The following is an 11,620-nucleotide window of genomic DNA, read 5'->3' as shown; positions in this document are numbered from 1 at the left end:
GCCAACGACTTCGGTCCGATGACTACACTGACGACGACCCGTTTCCCGGGAACTATACGCACCGCTATATTATAAATTATTTTCATAACATAAATATAAAATGCAATATCGATATACCAGTATGGCAGGTGGCAGGTGTTCGCCGCCATCACGCATCATTCGCAAGTCGGAAAAAAACAAATCGAAATCACGGAAGTCTAGAAAATGCATAAAAACGGTGGTTATCAGAGCCGACAACTCGCCCCGCGGCGGCGCGTCGGGACCGGGTCGGTTAGGTCCGGCGGCGGACAGATGGCGGAGCGCTCTGCACCGTCGCGGAATGGGAAACGCGTATACATTAGATCCGGACGGCGGCTGCGCACCTGCGCACACTCGGCAAACCGCCACCTCCGCTACCGCCACCGCCGCCGCCACCGCTGCCGCTCTACTCGTCCCGGGCCCATCTCGGCCGCGTCGTACACGACATTCCTGCGACGAGCCAGCGACACATCGGTCGTTCCCCGCGCGCTCGCGCATTTAGTCCACCGCCTCACAGCACACATTATATACATATATATATATATAGGTACATTTATATTATATATATATATATATACACACACACACACACACATATATATATATATATATATGGTTAATAGTCCTTTACGGCACACGCACACAGTCACCAGAGCGCACGCGCGCGCACGCATACTATACGACCTCCGACTGCAGAGACCGGGTGTAGTGGGCATTATACGTACCGTACTTCGTCGCCGTCAGTAGTATTCGGACGGCCGTTCGGTTCGAGAACAGTCACATTGCGATACTCACAATATTGTACTTGTACACAACATCATAATCGTGCCCGCCGGTTCGTCTCCGACACCGCGTTTCGCATCGATTTCGTTTCGGTCGGTCCCATTTGCAAATCTTTATTTTTTTTCGTTTTTGCTCCTCTCGTTCTTCGCCGACTGACGGCCGCGCGCACCCGTCGGGTTCCGTCCGTCCGAGTGCTTTCGGACGCGCGCTGCAATAACACACGACATCGACCACCACTGCAACCATGCGGGCCGTCGTCCTGTGCGCAGCCCTGTTCGTCGCGCCGCTGTACGCCCTAACGCTCAAGGTAAGTGCCACCATCGCCAATTGTCTTTTTAATAACGGCTATACCGCTGTGCGTAGAATGATCGGAATGTATAAAATGTTAAACGCAGTCTGTCTGTTTGAATCGACTGTTCGTTTGGTTAACGCGGGACGAGGTAGCCACTGGCCGTGCCCGATTTTAACAAAAAAAAACAGCCCGTCGGACGTCTGTTGGTGTGATCGGCTTAGCATCGATTATAATTTAGCGTTATAACGGGATCCTGATTTGGGATGTACTTAATCTTCGAGGCATTTTTGTTTTGCATTTAAATCACCATTGCATAGATTAATATATTGTTGTGTTTTTATTAAGTATTATTATTCGTATACGTATTATGCATTATACAAATCATCCTTTTTTTTGTGGGTAGCGAGTGTATAACGAATATTGAAATTGATTGAAGAGCTTACTTGCCTGCCCTCTAAAATTAGAAACAAAACCCTGGAAGCAGAATAAACCTCAATATTTTTTAAGAGTTGGTCACGTCTGAAATAACTCATTTATCTGCTACTGGTTTGATATCCCGGATATTCGTATTTCGGTCACTGCACTTGCAGTGTATCATGACGGTGACAACGACAACCAAATAATTTTTTCCTAGAGAAACAAAAAAAATGAGCAGGCAAACCGTTATTAGTGGGTATATAATATCGAGTGTTTTAGTAATGTCAATAGTGTGTGTGAATAGTAATTTTTTTCTCGATGACCCGTACACCAGATAAAACGGTCCACCGAGACGACCCTCGTAATGCAATTATAATGGTAGTATTATAATAGCCGATACGCGACCGCGACGATCACATCTCCGCAGGTAATGATTATGATTATTATTTGACCGCGGTCCGTGTTTTTTAATATTTGGTTACCTATACATACATGCGATCGAAATTTAAAAAAAGAACAACCGGCATTGTAATTTATTATTATATTGTCTTTTAAATGCGGCATTTTAACTACGTCGCATTAAACGGAAGTAGATGACAAAATAACACCCTCTGTAAAGGTATTTTACTTGGCGAAAACAAAGATTTTTTGTTTACGCTAAAATACCTATGTTTTATGTCCAACATATTATTACAACGTAACTGGTGTATATTTTTACGAGCTATATACCATTGTAATAGTACTGTACTGGCTATACACAACGGTTATGGTATTAATGTATGTCAAATGAACGTTGTGAATAATATATTACACATAAAACCGGTTAGTATGCGTTTGTTCTTTTTTCCATCTGTTCATCATGGACCTCAGTGCGATGACCAGCCAAAAAACAACTAACTGCAATAATAATTAGTGTACAGAAAAATCACGTGCTCGTAATTGAGTTGCAGCCCCGAGTAAGTTATTTGTCGTTTTGGAACGAGTGAAGAATTAGTTTTTTTTTACATCTGGTTATTATAATAATAATATATTATAGACGATTTAAATCGTCCACCTGCCGGTTTCATCGTACTGATTACTTTAAGACACTCGTACTTCGAATTTTTGTGTAACACATGCCTAACCTATCGAGTGGTCAACAAGAATTTAGTTTTCAAGTATTTTTATTTTATCTAAAAAATATACTATGCCAGTTGTCCTTTCAACTGTATTTCCCATCACGTCTCCGTGCGCGGTCGATCTTTATACGACTAGGGGACACACCGGATGACTATAATTTCCGAGCATTTCAAAATTACAGACATCCCTGTATAAATTCTGACGGGGATGACGTATTTCATCTTTTTATTTTCATCTCACAAAATGTATCCGTACAGAACAATTTATGCGCGTGCGCCTCTGTGTAGGTAATCAACTATTGAATAGAAACTATATGTATAACATTATTGTACGACGTTTCTTTTTATTTTTTCCTCGGCGCATGTTGCGGAGATTAAGAATTCCCCGATGTACTTCCTTCGAGTTTCAACTATACCCGAGAGAACGCTTCATTACTTGCGGAGGGAAGTTTATCGAGTCACCGCTGAGATTAATATTTTTCGTTTCCACAAAAAAAAATACGTCAACGATCTGTATCTATAAGTAAACCGTTAGGTTTTCTATATAATGTGTTACATAATATTGTGCGAGAAGTATACAATATACGGAAATATAGTAAAAACTTGTATATTTTGATACTATTGTGAACATTATATCGATGTTTTCAACTCCAAAACTTTATTATTATGTTATAATATAATATACATGTATCGTTGTAAGTTGCAACTCGTATATAGGCGAGGAATCTATCGAGAGACATAATATTATCATTTTATGTGATGTGAATAGTATGTGCAACTGTTGTATTTCATCGGTGACTTAAATGAGCTTTTGACGGATACGACATTCAAAATAACCACATTCATTTTTTCAAACGAATTCGTTTGATAACACGAGTGGTGATGGTATCCGGAATCGCTGCTGATGCGTTGGGTTTGGTGAGAAACGTTCAGCACGTGTGTTTAATTAATAACAATAATTATATTACCAGCGGTGATAGCGTGGCGCACACGAGTATGCTTTGGTGCGTAGGGGTAGCTCTTATTCGGCGGTGGTAGTGTCGGTCAGTGCAGGTAACGATTGACGACGAGGGGGTAAATCGTCGCTGTTGTATGTAGATGGGTGTGTATGTGTATGTCAGTCATGCGTGTATGAGCGCGGGGGTGAATAAAACGTTTACCTAATGCAAAAAGAGAAGAATGGGACGCGTCGCCCGCGCCACGACGACAGCGTCCCTTTTCCGTCGTCGTCGTCGTCGTCGTAACCTGAGGGGCTCGATTATTAAATTTCACCCGGCAGCAAAACACTGTCGGCGGCGGCGGCGGCAATAGCCTGACGGGTGAGGGTTGTTTTCCACATGTGCCTGCGGAGGGCGCGCGGGACAATCAATATTTCCCGACGTTGCCGCGGCAAGCACCGCTCGCTCCAAATACCACCCACCGAACACCCGCGTAGCACCCCACGTCTCGCAGAATGTAAGCACTGGAGAGGGGTGGTGCCTAACGTCTTGACGCGCGTGGACGGCAACCGCAGGGTAATTACAGAAAGCCTTGGCGACGGTTTTTTTCTATTCTCTACGCTTTCTTCGTTCTTTACATTTTTTCTCCACTCTCACACAATCTCTCTCTTGGTTTTCTTATTTTTCCACAAGCCATTTTCGCTATTACACACACACGCGCGCCAAAAATGGCATAATATATAATAAATTATTTCATCATTTAACAGCTTAGAGATCCATCTGGTCCATAACAAAGCTGGATATTAATAATGTTAATAATATAAGAATATTATCGACATAATTTATATAACGTATAGATTATACTAGCTAAAATTACAGGTTTTATTCAATGTAGCAATTATAAAATAATAAATAAAATCACATTAATCCTTTACTTTAAGCGCTCTTCATTTAGTTTTTTCCGTCCGACTCTTTTGTATGCATCAGCTTTGTTAACGCGTTGTTTATTTATTTAGCATAATATAACTACATCAATTGTTCAGTGACCACAATAATTATAATAATAATACTTTTCCTCTCCACATTTTAGATACCTTTTTGACTTCCGTTGTAAATTGAAATTCCTTAATGGAGTCGATCTATTAGTTAGTTAAATATATTATCATTAGGATATTCTTAATCTGTGATAAATATTACAACTCTTTTTAGCGGTTTTTAAAGATAAGTCATTAATACATACCACACTTTTGTATCTATAATATTATTATGTTAGCATCTATTTATTATCATTTACCGTGTACTATATTTAGCATAACGTACATAAATGAGTACTGATATAGGCGATATTATGTTTTTTTTTATCGTTATGCAGTCTCACAAACAATCAATCGTGTTTTTTTCTATTTTACAACAAAATAAAACGTCATTACTTTACTTCCTGTCTTGTTTCGATTGTGCCTAGTATAGAACAGCAACAAACTCTATTTTTTTAGGTGCTTTAGGCGCATGCTTCTAGTATTCATTTCATGATATTAGTGGTTATGGCCTTGATTTTATGTTAACATTTTTAAAATGCATTTTACGTGTTTAAAGATTTGCTTGTAAAATCATAGAGTAAATAAGTAATATGTTTTGCTCAGAAACACATTATATTAGCAAATAATTAATTATTTTACAAATAAATATGCATAGATTACAGTTATTACAATAAATTAGCCAAAATAAATTCTGTATCATAACATAAAGAGTATGTAAGGGTTACAAAAGCTTTCTAGATGATTATTTTATGTGTTTAATATATTTTATGGATTACCGTAGTTTTTAAATTATAGTGACAAATGAAAAAATATAAAACAGAAAGTATACATTTAATAACAACATGAACTTATTTACGATAAAATAATATGATAGTGTAATGATATAGTATAATAATAAAATGACGATCTATGAACGATAACATGCACACAGTGCAATTATCGAGTTCGAAATTATTGGTGTAGAAACCAGAGAGGTTTTTTCCTTTTCTAAGTTCAATTATCGGATTTACGATAATTTGATCATGGTTTAATCGGCAGCTGTTGTTAACCATCCTGCTGTTTCATTAATAAATCATATTACATTATAATATTATTACCTATCATGCCGCTAATTTACGTATGAAACTTTTAACGACGATTTAATATTCAAACAATTTCAATTCCTTCAAAGTTTAACAGATGAATAAATATTAAAAGATCCAATATTGTGTTTTTTTATTTTATCACACATAAGATAAAATTATGCACCCACCATTATAAAATTAAAAATCAAAATGTATAGATTACTCGCTTTCCATATCAATATACTTATTTATGTGTAAAACATTATAGTTTTTGTTTTGTGTATTGATTTTTTGCTTTGTTAGTCAGCATCCAGGATTTATTATATAGTCTCTGTTCTCGGGTAATAATGATTAATACCTCCTCTGTCGTTTGTATTGGTGTTATTTGTTGGGATTTGTTCACAGTAACTCTTAGCTTTTTGATGACGTCATAGTAATTAAACCACGTCTCCGTGGTCTGAAATCCAAATTGGAAAAGGTCCAAAGTGATTTTGCCAGTCTTGTTTTCTGGAAATTTAATTTTGATTTACATTTCTAGAAATGTAAATTCGTTCATCAACATAACATTGTAAGCCTATTTTTTTCTTTTTTATCTATATAAATACATTCTCTTATTATAAATATTTAGTTTTAATTTTTACGTTTAAAAAGTCATGATATATAAAGCTAAGCTATCTTTTAAGATTAATTGTTTATTCATTTATGAGCTTAGGCTAGCTTTGTTTCATCCCTACAACCAATAAAATACAACATTTTTTCAAATTAATTTTTACTCGTTGTTGTTTACGTAATATTTTAAGTACTTTTTATTCATAAATATATTTCATTGTTTGTCTTCCTAAATGACTAATAAACAGAATACTTATATTTAGTTATTATATCGCGTCCACGAAACTACCGCAACACCTACGACATCATGATAATTAAGTCAAATAAAATAATATGTACATTGTGTATAACATGTGTATTTTACATAACACTTATTTATTTACTTAAAAATTATGCATGTTTACCGTATGAATAATAAAATATACTTTATTTAAACTCTTGTAAATCAAAACCTATTTGTTTAGTATATTATATTTCAATATAATACGATAAATGTATTTAAGTATAATATTTAAAAGTAGTTAGACCGTAATAGACCAATTTTGGGAAATTTATTCAATTTATTGGGTATATTGTTAAACTGATTTTAAATAATATATATATGTATATATAAATTATATTCCAAAATTGGTCTATTACGGTCTAACTGCTTTTAAATATTATACTCAAATACATGTATATCGTATATATTATTTTATTCGATTTATAACTAAATTATTACTAAAATAAAACAAAACAAAAAAAGATTGTTTACAGTCTAGTAGGTTGTCCTTAGCATGCTTCGTCATCGAGTAGATCACATTCAATTTTAATAAATGATGTATTCCAACTATATAGATAAAAAAACTATACATAAAGTTGAAAATTGATTCAATCTGTATGCTCCTGAATGCGATGACAAGCAAATATATATATAATATATAAATATATTTTTTTTAAACGCACATAATCAACATACAGAAAACTAAAAAAAAATATGCTATACGGACTTTTGCTAAATAAAAAATAATCCAATATATATACAAACTATATACAATCCGTGTAAAAAAATGTTTGAAATAACAATTGAAAATAAATAATAACTTTTATACCTTATGTTAACTATATTTTATTCAGTTATTATTTTATTTTTGAAGATTAGCACCTATATTTTATATTATTTTTTTTAAATTTTTTATAAATAGTACTTATTATTTAAAAAGTTAAATTAATTACGAAATATTAATGTTTTTGAAAATAAATATTTATATAAATACAATTTAATAGAAAAATTTGATTTTATACATTTATATAAACACAATTTTAAATCTTAAATATTAACCATTTACTTATCGTCATTGTATCCGTTTATTTATATTATTTAGTTTTTGTAATAAATTAAATTTTAATCTACATAAATCATTCAAAAGTCTCTAAGAGTATTATTTGATTGCACTTTACATTGTATGTATTAATATAAGATCAATACGAATAACAACCTTTGATTTTAAGCACTTACAATCCATTAGTGACATAGCATCATCAATTTATAAATATTTTAAAAAGCGTTGTAGAAAAAGTAAAAAGTAAAAAAGAGAAAAAAAAGTCGTTAAAATTATCGAATTACCACCTGCTGGTCTCGCGAGAGTGCGTATACAGTATGTACACTATATTATGCAATAATTTTAATCGATTTTTTCAAATATCGTTCAGTAATAACTGTAACTGTTATAATAGTTGACGTTTTAAACGATTATAATAATTATTTATGTTTATCTTAGAGACATCATGTATAAATGGATAGCGACAATGACGTTAATGGCGCCGGATATAGAGTAAAATTCCTGATTGAGCGATTCAGCTAATGATTCCGAGAGCTTTGAATTAACTCTATCTTGAGAATTGACGAGATTCGGTGAAAATATGTTTAATTGTCAAACAAACGTTGTAAGTGCACGGTGGTCTCAATGGTTATTTACAAAGTTTATAATATTTGCATAATCAATTTTCTACGTTTTGTTTTAATTACTTCAAACTTTATGGTCAGTTCAATAATAGAGTAGGACCAATTATTAATATTCTTTTTGATTTTTACGAAGTTAAGTGGAGTACATACTACATATATTAATGCGACGCAAAAGAAAGGTGAAAACATACTTATGACAAAGCGTTGAGAATAATTAATTGTCAATCCAATATTTGATACAGACACGGACTGTTGATAAAAAATATTCAATTAACAAGTAATAGAACTGAAATACGTTTTGGAGCCAGTGACTAGTTTTGTTTTAAAGACCTCATAATAATATGTCCATAGCATCCAATTTCTAGAACACGTTTTGAAAAAAATGAGTATATAAACTATAAAGAGAGCGAGTTATGACAGAATATTGAAGGAATTTGGGAAAATACTACTTAGGAAGACCCGGGAAGACCTAGATTAGATGGCGAGTAAAATATAATAAATATCGTTAGCCGATAACCGGAAGGATATATAATAGACACAAGAAGGAAAACAAACAAGAATAATGAATATCGTAGTCATGTATTATGGTGCGCGGCTTGGACGATTTCAGTTAGTATCTACGTCACAGTATAACATGTAAATAATAAACGATTTCGTAATTACTGTGTATGTATATAATTACAACGTGAAAACCGGTAGTCGAGCAGACATGCGAACGCGCTGCATAGGCGTCAAAAAACCGTCATCGCGATTATACAAAATTTACGTTTACGGAGAGCCCGCCGTATTGTAGTCGGCCATCACCGTGCAAACGACGGACCACCGGACTGTACCTGTACGCGCGGACCCTCGTCCGGAAAAGTTTGTGCGGTCAGCGATCGCGCAGGTTCAATCGCGGTCGCGGCGGGGGCGAGGGGGAACTAGTTGATGAAACATACAACGTTAATTATATATAATATTATACGATAATATACACGCATTGGATACACACGTATACACACACACACACGAGTGGATTTATGTACATATTTGCCGGACGCACACACTATGTGGCGGCGGCGGAGGCGGTGGCTGCAGTATATACGTCAGGAAGTATACGCACGCCGGCGGTAGTCCATTTATTGATTTCCAGCAACCGTTTCCTGTACGTGTGTGTGTGTGTGTGCATGTGCGTGTATGTTATTTTTTTCCCCATTGTTTTATTTCGGTTATTTTTATACTTTTTTTTCTATTCGGTTTCCCCTCATATAACAGCACACACACACACACACATACACAATGAGTACGATTTTTTAGAACCGTTCGCCGATGGCAGAGATGAACGAAGTTTAATTTCCACGTCGGAAATCGTATATACGTATACTATTGCACAGGATACGATACGATACGATACGCTCGCTGTGCATATACGTCGGCGACAACGAGAGAGAGAGTGAGAGAGCGGAATGGGACGGGACTGGGCGGCGGCAGTACTATGCCAGAGTCACGTTTCCACGTTCGTGTGTAACACACAAATTAGATTCGACTTTCAGTGGCTTCCGCCCGCGCGTGCGACTTACTCGGGCGGCGAGAAGAACGGCGATGACTGCATTATTATTGTACGCAGCACAGCGTAGGGTTTAATACACTATTATGTATACAGTTTCTATACCTATAGGTACGCGTATATATCCATCTACCACGTGTCATTACAAACATATACGTCAGTAGATATAATACTTACATACAGTTACATATTATAATGATATGGACGTCATCACCGTATAATATCTCCGCTGAAAATTATATCGGAAGAATATTCAAACACAATATATAGACGTTTTATTATTGGCCGAGTGTAATATATTATGATAAATTTTGTGATAATACATGTATATATATTATGTGAAATATTATGATAGATAAACGCCTGCTTGATGGGTATTTGATTTGTTATGCTTTTAACTTTTGATTAGAGTAGAAAAAAAACAATAAACAATAGTGGCGTTTGAACTTGAAAGTCGACTTTTTGGACAATTTAATGAAAAACATGCTCGCAAGATTAATATGAAATAAACGACATGAACTAACGACTCGTGTTGTTTAACGTATTTGTATTATATGATATAATTTATGTGTGTGTGTGTGTGTGTGTGTGTGTGTGTATATTGATGTTGCTAAGATAAAGCGAATTTACGACAATTTCGTTGTTGGATCGATTTTTACAGCTAAAATAGATAGGTGTTATTTTTCTTCTGCAGAGTTGGTTGTTGGGATGTAAACATCACGCGCGTACACTTTTCTTAATTACGGTATTCTGAACAAACTTACCACTCGGTAGCAGGTCGATCGACCCGGTTAACTACACACAGTTTATTCTCGTTCATAATATATCTTCCAATAGTTTTCGAGTATGTATATAATATATTATATAAGTGCACAAAAGATAAATTATACACGAGAATGAACTAATAGTAGGTATATATTATATAATATCATATATCTGTATAAATATTAGTTTACTATAATAACAAAATACATAGGTACCAATATGTATTTTCTTGCCCACATACCTTGAAATAACATAGGTTGGTTTGTATTATGTCAGTTTTTGTCACAACAATACACATGAGTCAAAACTTGCTCACAATTTAATCGACAGATCTTAACAATATTATTAGGTATAAAGAAAAGAATTAATTGAAAATACGAATTTTAGTACTTGCTAACAAATTATATGGAAATATAATTCACAAATGCATGCTATAACTATTATATTTTATTTTCACATATGTTTATAATGTTATAGGTATTATTCTTTTCCTGGAATATAATATATATTGATTAACAACAGATAAATATGTACTCGTAGATATATATATTACCTAGTAAATGTAAAAATAAATTTATCATATTAGTTTTCGAGAAGTATATTTCATTTGATATGTAAATTATAAAAAAATATTGTGTTTGTATAAATCTCTGTATATTATTATTACGTTTTACGTTATTTTTTGTTTTAACTTCAAACTTTTTAAGTCAACATATATATATTTCCAACATAAACAATTATTTTGTCAATGAAAATAAATGGCTTGTATCTTACATTACATGTTTATTTGTTTTTGACGATGCCATTGCAGAAAATTCAGTTTAAAGATTGTTTTTTGTTTAACAATCTATTATGACTCGACTATTATTTAGTACCTATTAACCATTAAATAGAATATTATAATAGCTAGAAGCTTAAAGTTATTTGATTTTAACTAGTAAAGTATTTATATTTGAATGAAAAAGGTTACGATATAACTGATGTTATAACATTTTACAAGTAACAATTGAAATTTAATTTTTTAACATCAACATTTAAGAGTACCTACTTATTATATTGTTATTATTATATCTATTGTAACATAAATG

General features: G+C 33.9%; 1 protein-coding gene across 1 annotated transcript in view; it reads left to right on the top strand.

Annotated features, from left to right (window-relative positions):
* Positions 1-622: 622 nt before the first annotated feature.
* Positions 623-11,620, top strand: part of LOC132919886 (amyloid-beta-like protein) — an 88,151-nt gene continuing 77,153 nt past the window's right edge. Inside the window, exon 1 of the mRNA XM_060981796.1 lies at positions 623-1,108. Within this exon, the coding sequence (XP_060837779.1) occupies positions 1,046-1,108 (63 nt within the window). The 5' untranslated portion in view covers positions 623-1,045. The remainder of the gene's footprint in view (positions 1,109-11,620) is intronic.

This window comes from Rhopalosiphum padi, chromosome 2 (assembly GCF_020882245.1).
Source record: "Rhopalosiphum padi isolate XX-2018 chromosome 2, ASM2088224v1, whole genome shotgun sequence".
NCBI lineage: Eukaryota > Metazoa > Arthropoda > Insecta > Hemiptera > Aphididae > Rhopalosiphum > Rhopalosiphum padi.
This window is presented reverse-complemented; position numbering and strand designations above follow the sequence as displayed.